Source organism: Gavialis gangeticus, unplaced genomic scaffold (assembly GCF_001723915.1).
Source record: "Gavialis gangeticus isolate Ggan-Ray unplaced genomic scaffold, GavGan_comp1, whole genome shotgun sequence".
NCBI lineage: Eukaryota > Metazoa > Chordata > Crocodylia > Gavialidae > Gavialis > Gavialis gangeticus.
Window position 1 is genome coordinate 30,093,988 of NW_017729032.1, and position 19,875 is coordinate 30,113,862.

The 19,875-nt window shown below is 41.0% G+C and overlaps 1 protein-coding gene across 1 annotated transcript in view; it reads left to right on the forward strand.

Annotated features, from left to right (window-relative positions):
• Window positions 1-19,875, forward strand: part of DYNC2H1 (dynein cytoplasmic 2 heavy chain 1) — a 601,360-nt gene that overhangs the window by 471,729 nt on the left and 109,756 nt on the right. Inside the window, exons 84-85 of the mRNA XM_019524237.1 lie at window positions 9,223-9,432; window positions 15,291-15,380. Of these exons, the coding sequence (XP_019379782.1) occupies window positions 9,223-9,432; window positions 15,291-15,380 (300 nt within the window). The remainder of the gene's footprint in view (window positions 1-9,222; window positions 9,433-15,290; window positions 15,381-19,875) is intronic.

Here is a 19,875-nt window from a genome sequence, read left to right on the forward strand (position 1 = left end):
ACAGTCCCCCAGTTTCTTAATGAGAACGGGGTGAGAGACATTGTCGAAGGCCTTCCCAAAGTCCAGGAAGACTATGTCCACTGCTACCCCTGCATCTAAGGATTTGGTAACCTAATCGTAGAAGGCCACCAGGTTGGTCTGACAGGACCTGCTGCTAATGAAGTGTTGATTGCCCCTAAGCATAATCTCCCCTGCTGGCCCCTCGTGGATATGCGCCAGAATAATTTTCTCAAAAAGCTTGCCCAGGATTGAAGTAATACTAACTGGCCTATAGTTTCCTGGGTCCCTCTTCCTCCCCTTTTTGAAGATGGAAACCACACTGGCCCTCTTCCAGTCCTCTGGCACCACACCAGAGCACCACGAGTGCTCATACAACCGTGCCAGGGGTCGTGCGATGACCTCAGCCAATTCCCTCAGTACTCAAGGGTGGAGATTGTCTGAACCAGCTGATTTGAATACATCCAGTACTTCCAGAAGTTCCCTAACTAGTTCTTCACTAACCCTTGGCCTAGGTGCACCTCCCCTGGGTTCTAACGGGGGCTCAGAGGGGGGGTGACTGTTCTGGTCCCTATTCAGGAAAATGGAGGCAAAGAAATTGTTAAATATGTTGGCTTTGTCATCTGGTGTGATGACCACATTTCCTAGCGTACAACCAAATTTCCTAGCGTACGACCAGATGTCCTAGCATTTTGTTTGGCCCATGTGTCTCAGGGCAGATGGTGGAGAAGAAGCCAGGACTGCAATGCCACAACAAGGATTGGGCCCCTCACGGCTCCCCTGCCGTCCACCCCTAGCTCACTAACACCTTACAAGTTCAGGTTGTGGCTGTTTTTGACACTCAGCCCAAAAATGTTGCCAACCCCTGATCTAGGTCCTCCCGCCCAGAAAGCATTTGAGCCAGTGTCTTCTACAGCAGAGTGCTTTTAACCATTATGCCACAGGTGAGGTAGTGCTCACCAGCCATCTCCTTAAAGCTGGCCCACTGCATTTTTCATTTACAGTTCACTGGATAAAATGGACAGACAGCATTGGGATAGTTTCTTCCAGGTCCCTAAGTCCTCCTCCCTTCCAGGGCAGCTTTTACATCAGCCACCTTGCCTCTCTCCCAATGTGATCCCAAATCTTTCCCTATTGGCTACCCAGCATGCCAGCATCAGTAGAAGTGGAGGGTTCTATGGCTAGTGCCTAGCCTATGACCTGGTGTTTATAATACTTTTCTGGGAAGCAGAAGACATGGTTTTAAATACCCATAAGAGGGCAACATCCATTTCTCCTGTTCCCTGAGCAAGTGCCATAGCTATTAGGCCAGTGGGCTGAAAGGTAGGGAGACAGGTTCCTCTGGGCACATCTATACAAGCTGCTATGTCACTTTAGCAATAAGCTATGGCAATGTAGCTCATCACTATGGCGATGTAGCATTGGCAGGCACAAACTGTGATGCTGACGCTACTGCACAGTAACATCAGAAATGACCTCTGTGGCGCCGGGACAGCACAGTAATTCAATTATTCTATTTGCAAATACCTGTCCAAAGTAATCAAGATGCATCTTAGCCTTTTCTTGTGAGCTGAATTAGTTGAGCTCTAAAATTCTCACATCATAGGAGACAATCCTTCAATCTGCTTAATCATTTTTGTAGTCATCTCTTGAGTTCCTTTTGATATTTCCATATCCTTCTTGAAGTATGGACACTAGAACTGGATACAGTAGTCTAGCAGGAGTCTTCCCACTACTTTGTACACAGGGAATATCACTTTGCTAGTTCTGCTTGATACTCCTGTTGTTTGCCACAGCATTGTACTGAGAGTTCACAATGGTGAAGAATGGACATTCAAGAAGCCTGAGCCTGAATTGATTCAATCTTTCCAGGTTAGTCTAACCTCGCTAGTCTAAATCAGTTTTGTAACTGGACAGACATCCCAGAAATGCAGGTAAATGCCTGCAGTGGCTTAGGCCAGAAGCCAGGGGGCGCTAGAGCAGCTCTCCCTTCTTTCCAAAGCACTGAGCTGAGGGGGGTGTGGCCAGGCCCTGGCAAGACCCTCTGATTAGCTCAGCAGGGAATTAATAACAGTGTTTATCACCCCCTAACTCAAAGATTATCTCCCAATTAAGAAAACAGAAGGACATTACCGGCTACTTGTTGATTCTGCCTGTTTATTCTACTGTTGATTCAACACAGACAGTAGCCAGCATGTGGTCTGCTAACTAAGACACAGACACCTCCTCAGGAAGGCAGAGGGGAGGGGGGAATTCCTGCTTAGCAAGGAGTGGTGAGGGGAGGTGGAAAGCAGATCACAGTCTCTGGAGCTGCAGCCAGGGAATAGAGGGGAGGGGCCAGCCCTGCTGTGGAGCAGAGAGCCCCACCCAGCCCAGAGAGCATGCCAGGATGCTGGGGGTGTCTGGTTTTTCTTAAACCAGAAAGGGGTCTGGGACAGACATTGCATAAAATGGTTTGACCCAAATCAGTTAAGTCTAATACTACATTCAACCAGGTTTATCTCAAACCAGTTTCAGCCATTTTCAAACTGGTTTATGTGCACTGAACATCTGTTCTGTTATAGGTTTAAACCAGTTTCTGATCACTTAAACCAGTTTATGTGTAATGTCTGTCCATAGCCAGTATCTATGGTGACCTTCCCCGAAGGTCACTATCCTGAAAAGTTTGGTCTGGTATGTCATATAACTGTCTACCTTACCAATGAGTGCCACTTCTGGATTACAAAATAATCTAAACAAAATCTATGTTTATTATTTGTACTGAGAAATGGAAGAGAAAAGAGCTCATCTTCTTGTCCCATCTTGGAATAAATATTTTTCCACCTATTTCAAAGTGTGGAAAGGGCCTTAAACTATCACAAACAGCTGTCAAAGCAATCTATTCATGCCCTTTAAAAATTAAGTAGAAGAGTACCACTTAAAAGAAATGGTTTAGATGTTTTTGAACTTTAGAATTTCATCATTAAAAGCACTTTTACACAGCAGATATAAGAAGATAATTAACGGTAACAGCTGCAAGCAATTAAAAAACATTTTCCCATCACTGGACAAAAAATATAAGATCTTTCCAGAACCATTAAATAAAGATCTAGGAATGGGAAATGCAGCACTAATTGTGTTACTGTTCCGAATAACGTCCATATATCTTCAATCTCTAACAAACTTACGGAGAACAGTTAATTACATAGAAATGTAGTTATGACAAATAAATATATGTAAAAATCTCCCATCCAAATGGCTTATGTTCAAATTCATATTGTTTCATTGTTCTTTTGTCTCATTCAAAATGTTATGGTTTACTTAGTAAAAATGCTTCACTCTTATGTTCCTCTGTGTGTTTCTTGAATATTGACTGTGATAACATTGGGGGCATTGAAGCTTGTTAATACCTTTGATTTGAATGGTAAGGAACAGATATATATATATTTTTAGGAAGGAAAAGCAGGTGTTATCATATATAGTTGGAAATTATAGCTGATGAGCTATCTTCAAATGTTAAAATGCAGGATTCTTTCAGGATAAATCTTATGTGAATTTGGATCACTATGCTGTTATGTTTGATAAATTCATAGCTTTTTAAAAACCTTAACCACTCTTTACTTCCGGAGCAAAAAACATCAGAAACCCATGAAAATTAATATCCAAACTGAAATTAATTGTAAATCATCTTCTTAGAAATATGAGAACCTGAAAATCAAGCCCAAAGGGATTTTTTTTTCTCCAGGCATGTTTCTATAAATGCCTTGAAGATACCTATTCCTTATAGACATGCTGATGCTTCGTCAGCATAATGAAAATTACCACTTGACATCTGTTTGTCTTGGAAACCACTATTTAGATAAACTAAGGGTGTAGACATGTTCTCTAAGCATTCTTTATGTTGGGGTAGGCAATTATTTCCAGTGGAGGGCTGCTTAACGAGTTTTGATGAGGTGTTGAGGGCTGCAAGGGAAGCCCCGCCTGACAGGTTCCCCACCCTCTGATCAACATATTGGGTGTGGAAGTTCCACCCCCAAACTCCTAACCTTTGCCACTCAAAATCCCTCCCCGTGCCTCCAGAAGGACTCATTTCAGGAAGGGGGTTTGCCATCTTGGAACTCGAAAAAACCCAAATGATATACTAAAATTCAAACATTGACATAAACATATTTTAATTTTATTTTTAAAAATATTTTTGTCTTGATTTGTGTCTGTGTGGTGTATATAGAGGTGATTGCATAATAGCTCAAAATGAGGTCTTACTCTTGTATATTGCAGGGTGGGGTGCAGGGGTGGTTGGGAATGGGGTTTGTGTGGGGACTGTGGGTGTGTGGGGACCTGCACTGCATAGGCCTAACCCTGGGCACCCCACGCCTGCTCCAGGCTCATCCACCCAAGCTGAGCAGTGGTGGTGTGGGACAGAAGCTGCTGCTCAGCATGGGAAAAAGCAGCCCCTCCCCCTTGCCACTTCCAGGCAGTTCTCACTGCAGCCTCCTGGAGTCTGTGCCAGGCTGCCCTGTGTCTGTTCTGTGCTGCCACCGCTGTCCTGCTTGGCATCCCAGAGGCACTGGTGATGGTGGCAGAGACACAGGGTAGCCAGGTGCAGGCTCTAGGCAGCTGCACCAATAACTGCCCAGCAGTGGCAAGGGGGAGGGGTTGCTTTACCCCCGCAGTGAGCAACAGCTTCCGTCCCATGCCGCCACTGCTGAGCCTAAGCGGGTGAGCCAGGAGCAGATGCAGGACACACGGGGTCAGGGCTGTGCAGCACAGGTCCCCACCTATCCGTCTCCATAGCAAGGCAAGTTTGTTTGAAATGATCAGTGCCATACTGTACATCACAGTGTTTGTGAAGTACTGATGTTGATTAAAGATCTCAGTGTTGCTTGTAGCACTTCTCTTGAGGCTATCCAGCAACAAAGATCATATCCACTGTACCTCTGAGTGGTCTAAAACCACACTGGGACTCAGATAGACTCTCCTGAGTGAGGAAACTGAATCTACCAAGGAGAATGCAGCTGAGGATCTTCCCAGCTCTGGATAAGAGTACACTACCACAATAATTCCTGCAATCCAATCTCTCTCTTTTCTTGGAGATAGACTTTCAGGTCAATGGGAATCTATTTGTGTTTCCAGGTTTTCATAACAATGTGTAGTTCATGAGAGAACTTTTTGTACCCTGCTTATAAATTTCATCTGGTATTCCATTAAGACCACGTGCTTTGTTGTTTTTCATCTGCTTAATAGTTTTCAAGGCCTCTTGATCATGGATCATGCAAGGCAGTCCTTAATGAGGTATTGTGGGGTATATTCAGTGGTATTGTCTTTAGCATTACAACCTTGATTCAGGAGCTCTTGAAAATGTTCCTTCCATACTGCATTGATGGTGGAGCTACCTTTAAATAGTGGTCATAGTTCTGGTGATGTGGATGTTCAATGGTCCAAAGACTGTGTTACATTTGCGTATTAGGATGGTTCAGAGAAGAGTGTATATGTAACAGTGTATGTTTTCTAGAGAGGTCTTGATTTGTATATACCCTGGCATAGTTCCCGTGTCAGGGAGACTGACAAGCTAAAAGTGAATAAAGGCTATCTGATTTCTATTTGGTTTCTCCAGCTCAGTGGGCACGTCATTATGTGCACCATTACTGTGCTGTAACTTAGGTTATAGTGCATTAACTGAAAACTACCATGCAGCATGGGTGCACATCTACACACATGTGCCCATTCAGCACAGTAACTGTTTCTGTTTTGACCCTTTTTCGACCGTTTTGCTAAATCATGTGTGGGGCAGGAAGTCAGCCCAGCTAAGCAGCTTCCCTGCTCCCTGTACAGTCTAGCACGGGGGGGATGGTGGGCAGCCCAGCTGGGCTGCTTTTCCACTCCCTATGCGATCTAGCGTGGGGAATGGAGAGGAAGCCCAGCTGAGCTGCCTTCCCTCCCCCGGCACTCTGGCATGGTGGTAGCCCAACTGGGGTGCTTTCGTGCCCCCACGCGATCTAGCATGGGGGATGGTGAGGCAGCCCAGCTAGGCTGACGTCCTATCCCCACGCGATTTCCCCCCCCCCGCCGGATCTTGCACTAGGAATGGGAAGTCAGCCCAGTTGGACTGACTTCCCATCCCTAGCACTATGGTCAAAATGTTTCAACTTTTGAAACATTTCAACTAGCCTTGTTTTGTTTCAAGGCTATTTTGACAGCCTTTGTTTCATTTTGATTTTGCTGTTTTGACCGCGAAATGAGTCGAAACAAAGTCGAAATGAAAAGGCCGTCGAAATTTTGCACAACCCTACTGTGCAGTAACTCTGTTTATGTGGACTGACTTGGAACAAACTTTAATCCCAAGTCAATCCATACACAGCATTATAGTGCTATTACATCGACACGTGTAGACACTGGCATAAAAGCTGCTTACAGCACAATAAGTTACTGTGCAGTAAATGCACATGTAGACATGCCCACTGGTGAACCCGAAGCAGTGGAAGTGGAAGACATGTCCTTAGAGGATGCAGCAACATGGACAGAGACATCCTACTGTGCTGCAAAGCAGAATACCACGTGAGGGATTCAAAATTGGTTTAATCTTAGATCAATAAAACCAGAGTCACAACAGATGCTTTACAAAATTACCAAACATGTAATTGAAAAGTGAAAAATGTTATGGGCAAATATGTTTTCCAAATTGGCCACGTAGAGATTTTGAGACGTGTGGCTTATTGGAAACATTTTACAAGGGTTTTTCATCATCTGTTTAAAATTGAGTACAAGTTCTTCTTCCTCAAAATTCAATTGAGTATCTCAGAACAGTTGCTACCAAAATATATTTTTGTGCAGTACTCTGCATGTACAATAATATTACAAATTGGCAACAACTTTTACATGAAGCCAAATGATAAGTGCATTTGGACATTATATAACTTGAATGTAAGCTGGAAAAGTGATTGAAATTACAGTGAAAATTTGAGTATATGAATAACTTTAACCCTTAGAGATTCACAATTTAAATGCAGAACTAATATCAGAAATATTAGCAACTCTTTCCTGTTTAATCTGGAAGCTGGAAACATTCCTTCATCTTCACACAAAAGGAAAAGTAAATGGAAATGTAACTCTATTGGTATGACTTGTTCCATAAAACAAGGCATATTTTGCTGTAATTTAGTAGATTGATTATTTGCATTCCAGTACAAAGTAAGCGATAAGCAGGAAAATGTTTTAAGATCTATACATACAAATTCACTATTAGTCATTGGGGCTGCTATTGTAGCAAGATTGGTGTATCTTCTGAAATTATTTAGCATACTTCAACATGGAAACTACCTTTTCAGATGGTGTAGAAGTGATCTTAGAAAGTCAATAAACTTAATTTCATTCCCTAGTCTTAGTACTCAAATGCCATGAAAATTAGAGCACATCCTCTAGAGCTAACTTGTTGTACCATCCAGTTTAAACGTCTCATCTTTTTCTATGCTTAAATACTGAATGATAAATTCTGACTGACGTAAAGTGGTGATTTATATATAATGTTGTCTTCTTTCTGGTTCTATTTTCTGTTTTATTATCCATTAGCAACTTGATTTCATTGAATTATTTTGAAAAAATGAGATCCTTAGAAAATTATATCACAAGCAATTTTCTACTAATGGCTTTGCATATCATTCTTAAGGAAAGCTGTACAAATTTAAGAACATTCATTGTTGAAGGGGAAGGACCAATTGCTTTAAAACTATAGCTTAAGATTTGTATTGCTAAAATCTGTGAATCAGATTTATACACTATAATTTTCTAATATAGCTTATTTAAATTTCAGTTTTCCCACTTTCCTCAGAACAGCTGTGTTTGCTCATTCTTAGATAATTCAAGGCGAAACATCATTAGTGATGCAGCTATATTAAACCCTTAAGTACAGTACTGAGAACTTTGAGGGTATTTGAAGTCTGCACCGAGACCTGGATCTGAATTTTATAAGTATCTTTTATATTTTAAAAATCAAAACCTCAGAAAAAAATCATTCCAAGTGGCTTGGTCAATTTGAGCATGTTGTCTTCAGTTCTGAGAACCGGTAGTTATGAAGCCAATCTGTCCCCTGTCTTTCTACAAAATGCAATTATATTCTGTTAAAGATACCTACAACACAGTACCAAGAAAGAAGGTGTTGCTGTTGAATATTCAGTTTAATTTAAAAGGTATACATGTATGCAATTACTAGTTTTATTTAGGCTTCCTCCATCTTTTTTTATCCCTCCAGGTTTTTGTTTCCTATAATGTTAAATACTCTTGCCAAACAACTGCTCTTGTAATGCTTGAACAGTTTACATTAGTACCCCTTCTTGGTCACCAGAAATAGTTTCTACATTAGAAAACACAACTGAAAGTTCCATTTTCATAAGGCATAAATTCAGCATTTGCAGACTCAAAACATGAGAGCCATGAACCTGACCATCTTTGTGCATAAATAAACCTAACTATTAACCTTACTATCGCTAATATATAGCTGCATAAAGTTTCATTTTTGGGAATAGTTTTGATTGTATCATTAGAAAAGAAAGTATGGTGTGCTCACTTCATGTTCACACTGAATGATACAGGGAAAATAAAACTGTTTACTTGTTCATATTGGGTTTATAAGCTATTAAGAGTTGCTAATGCTAACTTTCCTACAACTGTCCTAAGACCAGACAAGAAACATTTCCTTCTGAAAGGGAGACCGTGGGCGTGGGACCACTTGGATCTGGAAGGATGTTAAGGAAGACCAATATTTTTGATTTCTCTGTCCTGATCATATGAGTGCAGAGAAGAGAATCTCAGATTTAGTCCTGTTTTTCTGCATAGACATGATTCTAGCACAGCCAAGCAATATAGCCTATTCTTTAGTGTTCTTTAGGCAAGCACTGTCTGTTGCTCTGTATGTGTACTGTACTTAGCATACATTTTTATGACACTATTGTATCACAAAATAATAAAATCTGTTTAATTTGTTTGATGAAATGAAGAAAAAATAGCAGTTTCCAGTACTTTAGAAGTAATAAAATAAAAAAAGGAAAACTTACTTTATACTGAATTGGTTACCTGGGAAATTTAACATGTACAATTCCTTCATCGTACTTCTTATCCTGTATCACTGAAAACAGCGGAAGTGTCATAATTGACTTTGGTAAGGGCAAGCCATCTCCTCTGTGGATTATATTTTTTAAGGCAGAGCCATTTCACTGAGTGTATTAATTTTAACATCATATATTTTTCTTTTAGAATTCCAAGCTGATTCATCAGAAGGTGTCTCCTCCCACTGAGCGGCAAGGTTCCCCAATCTTATCGTTCATTATTCTTGAACAATACAATGCCATTCTCCTAGTACAAAGTGTCCATCAGTCACTTGCAGCTCTCAGTAAAGTCATCAGGGGTACCTCGCTGTTGAGCTCTGAAGTACAAAGACTAGCAAGTGCTCTACTAAACCAAAAGGTACGTTAATCTTAAAATCCCTGGTCCTTAAGAATCATTCTTAAAGTTTAAACAAAAATCTCCAAAATTTTAATCCATTTTTCAGTTACACCATTTTTGCAGAGTTGTTACTGGTTTCTTTTTGTTTTGTGTTAATTCTTTTTCATTAAAATTGTCACAAAAAGAATAGAGGGATTCAGGAGAGTCCTAATCAAATAGGAATCTTTCAAAAGAAGGTCATTGGTTCAAGATTTTGAATAGCAAATGTTTACCATCTGAAGGCTGTTAACAACTGCAACACTAATTGCTATTGTTAATCTAAGTAGCAATTTCAGAAGTGAGCCCAAAGTAGCAGCATAGAACTACTTTTTTGTACCTTGGAGTTGAGGCTTCATGGAAATCAATTAAACCATGATTGCCGGTTAGCTGTGTTGCACTTTTTGTGAGGATAAATAAATATTAGTACTGTCAGTCTGGCATTTTTAAGAGTTCTGATGGGTGCTGACTACATACAGTTACTTTCTTGACATGAGGGATAAGGTTTCTTTAGATATAAAGCAAAATGGCCAAACCACCCAACTATCCTGCAGGGTACAAAGCTTGCTATTTTGTACCATAACTTGACTATAATTGTTCATCATGAAAACTTAGAAAAATGTTGTTTAAGCAGCCCTCAAGAATATACAAAGCTAAGTAGAATTAAGTTCTGGAGTAATATTTCTACATCAAATACCAGAAAACCTCACCAGACAAATTATTTATATTAGCCCTGAAAACATTATTTTTAGGGCTGTCAAACAATTAAAAAATTTGATCATGATTAGTTGAATGATTAAAAAAATATTCACATTAATCACACAGCTAAAAGATCAAACGTGCAGAAAAACTCAAAATTATGCAAATACTTTGTATGGTTCAGGGTGGGTGTATGCGTGTGGGGGGGAATTTATGACAGAGTAGGGGGCTGTGGGTTTATGTGTGGGATTTGGAGCCCAGGGTGGGGGGGTTCCTGCATACCCTAGCAGGTTGTGGGGTACTGTGGGTTAGGAATGAGGGGCAGCAGCAGAGTTTGGGGGGCTGTGGCTTGGGAGTGAAAGGCTGACATACGCACACCCACACACACAGACAGTGTGCAGCAGGTAAGCGTGTAGAGGGGAAGGGACCTGGGGAGAGGTAAGGGGCACAGGGGTGTGGATCAAGGCCCCCACAGTAAGGGAGGAAGTGAGGCAGAGGAAGGGGCAGGTGCTGGGGTGAATGGGGCCCCAGGGCTGGGGGCGTCATGGGATGAAACCATGGGTGGCTCATCCAGGGCCTTAGGGTCGGGGACTGTTCCCGCCCCGTATGAACCCCCAGGAGAGGCATAGGGGGCATGTGGCCCCTGGATTTGTGTGCAGGGCAGAGGCAGCCTGGTGCTGCAAGCTGGGACTCTGCACCCTGCTGCCATTGCCCCAGGACATGTGCAATGCCATGCTATCTGTCTCCTGCTGCTGGGCAGGCAGGGGACACGGTGTAGCCAGCGCATTGCTCCTGGGGCAAAGGCAGTGGGATGCAGATCCCCAGCCTGCAGCAGCAGCCCACCTCTGTCCCACACACAAATCTAGGGGGCATGTGCCCCCCGTGAGTCCCCTGGGGTGCGCACAGTGGCAGGAGTTCCCCCGTGCTCCTGGATGAGCTACCTGTGGCTCCATCCCATGGCCTGCTCCGAGCCCAGGGCCCCATTCACCCCAGACCCTGCCCTTGCCTCTGCTCTGCCTCACTCCCTCCCTCACCATGGCAGCCTCACTCTGCCCCCACTTCCCTTCCCTGTGCCCCCTCTCCTTCACAGACTTGCCTACTGGGCGGTGCTCCACATGCTCCTGGGCTGTGTTCCTGGATGCCTGCAGGCTGCGGCTGCCTATTTCTGTCTCTGTCTGTCTGCATGCACCCTCCTCTCCCTGCTGCAGCTGCCCGTAGCCTGCCCCCAGGCTGCCCTATGGTCCTCTGCACTGTCACTGCTGCCCTGCAGGGCAGCCCAGACGTGGCGGTGACAGCGGCTGGGCAGAGTGCCTGGGTGCGGGCTCCAAAACTGTATGCATGATTAACCCATTAAAAAAAATAACATGGACAATGATTAACTTATTAATCACACACGTTAACTGCAATTGACAGTCGTAATTATTTATTTTTTGTCTTTTCACTTCCAGTTAAATCAGTATCTACAATGAAATCTGGATCTAATTTCACTAATACAATACCCTACAAATGTATATTCAAACAAAATGCTGTCCCCTTTCTCTATTGTGATGCTCCATAAGGTTTTAGTTTCACTAGAGTAAACAGCAGTAATCTGCACTCTTTGTTTATGCAATACACATCATTGGCTGTTCAATACAGATCAAGCCATCTCAAACTAAAGAAGGCTTGCATAGCTGTCAATAAGCAGGAGATAGCAAGAATCACAACATTATATACTTTTTTCTACCTTTTATTTCAGGGTTTTTTTCCATTTGAAGTCATCTTTTAATGTTCTAAATAAGCTTCAGTCAAGTGAATCAGGAATTTCACTTAACTAAATTATTGTTACATTAACAATGCCAGTATGTTGACTTTCTTGGGGAAATGAATGCCTGTAGGCTCAACACGTTACTTCAGCTATGAGATGTATGCTGTTTGTATAAATTCAAAGAGTAACTCATCCTAAGAATAAGTTTTATTATCCAAATTATTAAATAGAACACAGTTTATTGAAACCCATATATGTAAGAGGAGGTCTTATGAGTGCTCTCCTGGTGACCAGATACTATCACATATCTTGATGAACAGCTTCATCTCATAGTAGAAGACTCTTTTTTCAGGTCAGCTGTGCCTTAGTCATCTATTCAAGGGATGGGTATTTTCTTTTCCTGTTTTTTCCCTTCTGTATACCAGCCCAAGGATCTAGTGAGTAGCTCAAGATATGAATAGTCACAACTTGGCTTGTGTCTGATATAAGTGCTGATTCACTGTATCTGATTCCTTGATCAACTGATACTGGAATTGAATTTATCAGAAGGCCATCCCTTAAAGAAACGGGAAACTGGGCTGGAGCACTGAGTATGGCTCTCAAAGCTGTCAGTTCAGTGAATCATGATACGCTGAACAAAACATTTTTGGCAGTTCACTCTGGTAGTGTTCTTGCTCATTGTACCCGCCTACTTCAGCACAGTTCATTTTATTAGACTGTGAATAAAAACACAATATATTCACCAGCTCTTAGAAGAGGGCAATGCTCTTCACTGACAGTCAACAATTATATTCTTCCAAGGTGGAGCCCAAAGTGCCAGCATAATTCTAACACTTATTTCTGTCACTCATTCCAACTGTGCTGTCTAGTTCTACTGTGACTAACATGCCATACCTGTTCTGATCCCCACTTTTAGAGCTCTATTGCTTGTATATTTTAATCCTGTCCAGCTAAACCTTGGCATATGTGTCACCTCCAAATGATTTATTTCATGTATTGTACATTAAATTGTTTTGTTCTGGCTCCTCATGGTCATACACTAGGCAATAAAAATTAATTTTTAAAACCTAGACTTGGCATTCACCAAAGTTGTAGTTGTATTGTACATAGAAAAGGGACTAAAATTTCAGTAGTAGCATCAGATACTGTAAATGCTTGGATTATAACGGTTTCAAGAATATATTGCATTAGCATGAAATTGATAATATATCAAGTATAAGTTTTCTATAGTATTGAATATTATCAATGTAATATACCCTTTAAAATTAGTATCATTTATAAATAAATGGCATCTTCAGATGGATAGTTTTTGTAGACAGATGGTAGATAAGTGAATAGTATGAAAATGCATTTTCTACTACTTAGTGAAAATCATATTGCCCATACTTTGTCTGTGTTTTCCACTGCCTGTTATCTCAGAATAACCTCTCCAAAGCTTTATACATATTTCTTAAAAATAAGAAGGTTGAAAGCCTTAAGTTACAACAGTGTTTCTCCACAGGGCTGTCAATCCTAGATTTTTTTTTACTGAAAATCTGCAAACTTGTTAATGACAACCAAACATGTTTACTAATATATGTTTTACCTAATGTAAATGTAACCCATGCTGCCAGGCCGTGGACAGCAGTAACAAATTCAAATTCAGGGGTTTAATGTAACTTTTAGCACAATCTTACTTGGCTGTAGAAATGTTTTTACATTGTGCTGCCCCCACCTCACAAGTGCTGTGCTGCCCCCTACTCACCTCGCACCCTGACACCCTTGACTGTACCCCACACTGTGTTGCCTTCCCTACCTTATCCCTGCCATTTCCACTCCCCCCATTCTGGCATGGACCCCACCCAACACCTCTTTCCACTCCAGACTCTACAGCTCCATCCGTGTCGCACCACCCCTTCCCTATCCTGCTTAGTGTCTCACACTGCCCAGTCCTTTTTACCTTTGAGGAGACCAGCCATTAGAGGCAGCACAGGCATGCGCAGTGGCATCACATGGCTTGGGGAAATGAGGCACTCCCATGGGCTGCAAAGTCTTGAGAGACTGTTCCCTATAGGTGCACTGCTCTGTCTATCCATCAACGTTAGCCTCAAGTCTCATTCCCATGATAGAGTTTCAGTCAAGCTCATGGCTTCTTAGCCTTGTTCTTTTTTTTACCGACTGTATGAGCAAGCATTTTTAAACCTTTCTTTTACAGACTGTCTGTAAAATTACGGACAATTGGCAATCCTGTTTCCTCCACATTTTTTCCTAAAAACTATCTATTCTCACCATGATCAGTGGCACCTTGAAGAGTGAAGTGGAACTGATGACACAGTAATTGAAGTCTCAATTGCCCCAATCCTGGACGTAATTTAAACTCAGGGGCTGAGTCCAGATGAGCACGGTCATGCAGTATGTGGTGCCGTAGACACATCTGCATCGTCACATACCGCACATTCAACTGCTCTCCACATTGCAAGGGGGCGGGGGGCAGGGCTAACCCCTGGATATCCTAGGGTAAAAAAAAAACATGCAAAAAAAGCAGAGTGTTGCACGTGGGGGCAGCATATGCCACTCAAAATTGGAGCCTTGACTACCTGGAGCCACGTTGTGGCTGCCAGCCAGCCTCTGCATGATAGCATTACTGCTGCTGCATGCCCAGGAGGCCTCCAGGACCCCAGGTAAGGCTGCTGACGCCAGCCCAGTGCTGACCCCAGCCTCCCCTACCCCACCCAGGGTAACCTGCCGTGCACCAGAAGGTGCATGCCACAGGCGTTTTCCAGGGACAACTAGTGGTGGCACAAGATGTCCCACTGCTAGTTGTACGTATGGAACCAAACACCCATGCTCAGAGGGACACAGCTAGGGGGAGTATTTGTACCCTTAACATTACCTTAGTGCTTGTTGGATTGGATCTCTATCTTTAAGCAAATCTGCATTTCTATAAAATGTGATGGTCATTTTAAATTAAGCTTTAAAATGAAAACTAATGAATGTTCTTAAGAATCTAGAAATTCAGGTATTATTACTTTTATTTTCAAATGCTTTGTTTTTTTAAACATATATGAAAAGGTCGCCAGAATTCTGTAAGCCTTCCATGGGTGGAATCACTTTTGAGTGAGCCGTAGTTCTGTATTGAGAGGTTTTAAAGATCATGTTCCTAAGTGATTTACCCAAGGTCACATTTATCTGTTACGTATTATAATTTCCTATATATCTTCCATCACCTTAGAGTCTGACCACCATGGAAGGGGTAAGCATCAGTACCAAAAATACAGAGTTATTAATCGCGTGCTCCAGCCAGTCCCTTGAGCTTTTTACACTGTATTTGAGCCTCAGATTATTTAATGTAATTCAAATAGTTACACTGCAGCACAGTAATGATCATTTTTATCCATTTAATATATTTTTGTTTCAGTGTCCCCTCGCATGGCAGAACAAGTGGGAAGGTCCAGAAGACCCTTTACAGTATCTCAGAGGTCTTGTGTCTCGAGCACTTGCTATCCAGGTATAATGGAGCACTCAGTTAACATCAGAATATTCATTTTTAATGCTGCAAGGTACCTTGTATATTTCACTACAGTAGGAGTTTCCAAGCCATGATCACAACATGGTTTAGAGGTACAGAGGTAACTCCCCTGTAGCATGACAGGTATCTAGTTGTGGTTCAGGACTTCTGATGGTTGTCTGTAGGGACCAAGAAGGCATTTTTCCCCTGTGAATATTGTTAGCTTTGGGGCCCAGGCAGAGGGCACGTGCCTTCCTCTGAAGCCCTGGGACACTGGTCACAGCCAAAACTGATGTTTTTTGACTGGGATGAACTGATATCCCTGGTAAAACTTAGAAAGCTCAGAGGTTCCTGAATAGAAGTCAGAAAGCAATCTTTCCTGGATACTAGATTAGAAAGAACGTTGCAGGGTTTAGCCTTCTTCTCTAGTGTGGCATATGGTCCTCTTCATAGGATCTTCTGAGCATATATGAACCAACAGATTCCTAATCTTGTAGTGGCAGGCAATATATAGTGCTCTTTTTTTCCCTATTTTCTTTGTCTTTGTGATGTTTCTGATTTTGCCTTGTAGTTGTGTGTGAGGATTTGAAGTGTTGATTTTGATGTGCATTGGCTTTTTGGGAGAAACCTTAGGTAAATTGTTGCCTGTCAGGGCAGAGGATCAGACTTAATGGCCTAGGAGGCCCATTCCAGCTCTGTGTTCTTAATTTGTGCAAACATAAATTAAACATGATAAATATAAACATGTGAGAGCAACAGAAAAACTGCAATTTTGTGTCCTTTAAAAACCCACAGGTCTGTTATGGGAATATAGTAATATTATTATTCACTTTTAGAGAAATTTTTCATGCCTGAAACTTCAATCACAATTTTTACTCAGGTTCTTTGAAGAAGTGCAAAAGATCTGTTTTTCTTTCTTGCTTTCTCTATAGAATTATAGTCATAGTTTCAAAGCTAGTATTTCTTCCAAAATAAAATTGATGTACAGAAGAGAAGCTGATAAATGTGCCTGTTTTTTTTTAGATTACATTTGGTCATCATGTTATTTACAGTAATTCAAAAAGTTGCATTAAAATGTAGTGATACTTTTAAAATGTACATATTTGAGTCAATATATTTTTATTTCAGTGATCCTTGTGAGATATTTAATAGCTATTAAAACTATAGTCTGATTTGATAAGTAGTTTTACAAAACTGCTAAAAAGTCATCATTTATACCTGAGATAGTGTACTTACACCAGAATGCAAGTTTAAAATTATTTTGCAGTCTGAGAACTAAATCATCTGGTGGAAAGAGGTCTATCATTTTGATTCAAAAACAATAAGTACCATCTATAAAAAGTTAAATTAGATCGTAAAATCTATTTCACACTTTAATTTGACTAACTTGGAATGATTTTTTTTTAAATTGTATTAATTTCAGAAGAGAAACTATTTTGTTCAGTAGAACAGGGAAAGATAATTTTTGTCCAAGGTGTATTCCTAAATCTATATTCAAATTTAAATTGTGTCTTTAATTTCTGTGAAACTTGCTGTGGAAGGAGAAACAAGTGAAAAAAAATAGTTGGGCAATAAATTATCTTCTTTGGTCTCTTGATTTAATGCTTGTTATAAGATGACTGGATTTATTTAGCAGGAGGGCAGTGCATAAAATTAAATTCAAATCTGTCTGAAAAATAGAAGTGTAAGTATGGTTACATATCAATATAAATATATGCACGTATCTGTGGGGGAAAAACACTAACCCTTGCATTGTAAGTAATTATCATTAATCTTGTTTTGGAAATTTGGACATACTTTTTACAAATCTCATGGGGAATGTTTATTACTATTTACTGTTCCTTAATTTGCTACTTTTTTCTTGCTTTTCCAGATGGTTGGCATTTTTAAATATTGTTACCTTGGTTCAAATTCTCTGAAAGGCTAGGCTGTAAACAATATTTTTATGGTACTTGTGTCCACAATGGTCTTTCCTAGAATATTAACAATCAAGCTGGGTTTGTACCATTGATTGTACACAGCAATCCAAATAAGACCAATGAAAGAACACCAACTTAGAGGAAGCAGCTGATGTAGCAGATACTTAGGCATTCATTGACTGTGGTTCTGTTACACTTTAAATTAGTTGTAGTGTTAATATATAAAGTTCATTTACATATACATGTATTTTATAGGTTATGTCATTATCATTAGATTTAGGTGCATTTATTTTTGAAATATCAAATTTAATACCAGCATTTGCAATCCACTGGTACGTGGTTCTGCTGTGCTATTTGCTCTTCAGCTTCTCTCAAATTAAAAAGGTACTATTTATAGTTAGAGTGTGGACAGAAAGGACCCTACCCTTGGAAACATTTCCAAAAGCAGCTGAAACTTTCCAAAATAGTACCTTTTAAAGCAAGATATTATTCTGAGTTCCTGTTTATTAACAAGATATTTCTGTTCTTGTTACGTGTGTACAGGTACAGAGGAGAATCCACTCATAGGTCCTCCAGAATCCCACAGAGCTCTGGTCTCTCTCCCCACCCTCCCTGCAGGGGATGGGCAGAGAGTGGGACAGACAGTTTTTAAGCTAAGTGATTCCTACTTTCTAGTCTTGCCTATTCCAGTATTGGGGACCCACCACTGCTGGTGTCAGGCTCTTCAGCCCCAGTCACCTCTCCTTCTCTGCTCTTGTGAGAGGTAAGAGAAGCAGAGCAGATTTGGTGCTGAAGAGTCAGAATCCTGGCAAAGGAAATCCAGGGAACCCGTAGCTTGACCTCACTGCCCCACACCCCTCCAGAGGCAGCCTCCACTCGGCCGCAGTACCCCATGACTGGAAAGCTTCAGCTGCATACAGTCACGGCAAGTTTTAAGCATTACAGCTGGGGAGTGCTACAGGGGCTGTATGTATCCCTCAAGACACATTTCTGTTGTTAAGCACTTCCAAGTGCCTTTTACTTAGAAATGCGCCCAAGTTCAGAGCCGCAGGCAAGCCAAATTGCTCCCAGCTGGCCCTGGCCTAACTACACTCAGCTTGCTCTAATTGCTTGAATGGGTTTGGCTATCTGGTTATAAGCAACAGACCTTTTAGTACACGTGACCCGGGTTTATCTGAAACAATGAATTCTTAATTGGTGGGTTTTTAAGTGTGATGAATAACACAGGCAGGGTGCTAGCAAGCTGGGTGCTTGGGGGGTGCCACCACTGCAGAGGGAAGGACAGGGCACTCTACGGCTCAGACACCACTGGCAGCTCACCCCCAACCATGGGAGAGGTGGGCAGGCTCCTCCAGGAAAAAAAAAAAGCAGTCCCCTTCCCCCTGCCTGGGACCTTCCGGAAATGGACTGGCTTGACCTTGGGGCAGTACTAAACACACATTATGGTAAGGATACAGCATTTTCTGGAGCAAGCAGGATAGGAGTGAGTTAAAGGAGCTATTTCATCAGATCCAACTATCTTTGACTATTCAGCATGAATTACCAAGTATTCATTTATCACAAAGTCAGCTGGGGCCAGCCTTCAGCCCAAATCCAGAGCAAGGCTCAAACTTGCATCTCTGGGGTTATAGCAAGATGTCTAAACCGATCGGCCAGTGTAGTATAGCACACTTATAATAAACATGTCCTAAATTTATAAATATAATGACATTCCATCCACATCTTCATTTTCTGATGTTAAAATGTAGTGTTGCTTTGCACATTGAAAAATGACTACCTTCCATTCCAAAGTTAGCTACAGTTATTTGACCAGAGATTTTCCACAATTCTTAAGGAATTTATTGTAATAAACCCTATTGGAATACACTTTATTCTAATGTAAATTTTATATTTGAACATGGCTTTGGAAGGAGAAGACTGTTATGTATAAGATTATCAGACAGAATTTTTTTTTCTTAAATGTGTACCTACTATTGGATAGCTAAATGGGCCTGTTTTTAAAACTGCAGCTGATGCCATTGACATCTATGGACAGTTCTGCATGGTTATCTTAATAGGTTGTGTGATCCCAGGAATTTTATATATAGAGGCTCAAGAAAAATCTGCTTTTAGACGTTCTTCAGAGGTGCATGAAACTGTCAATGTCAGTATTTCCTTCTTTGTATTTCTTTTACTGAAACCCTGCTAATAAAATACAGTTGTATAGAGGCTCTCTAGCAAAAGGAAATTATTTTTAAAACTCTCCAAGCAATTGTAATCTTATTATTGTGAAAAATATTAAATTGATTATAAGTCTCAAACATGATGCTAATTTTTGAAACTCAAGACAATCCTTTCAAATCAGTCCATCTTCTTTGGGGAAAATATATAATCACCCTTCAGAATTCAAAAAGTAGGAATAATAAGAAAACTTACCTCTGGCTATTGAACTGAGTTCCATTTCAGAGCTTAATTAAAATAAGTTCTTGTGATTGTAATCTGAATGCTTGTGGATAGCTCCATGTTTCTTTCAGTACCTGTTGTAAAGCATATAAAAAGTTTCTTAAGATTTTTTTTTTCAGGGAGAAATATTAAGG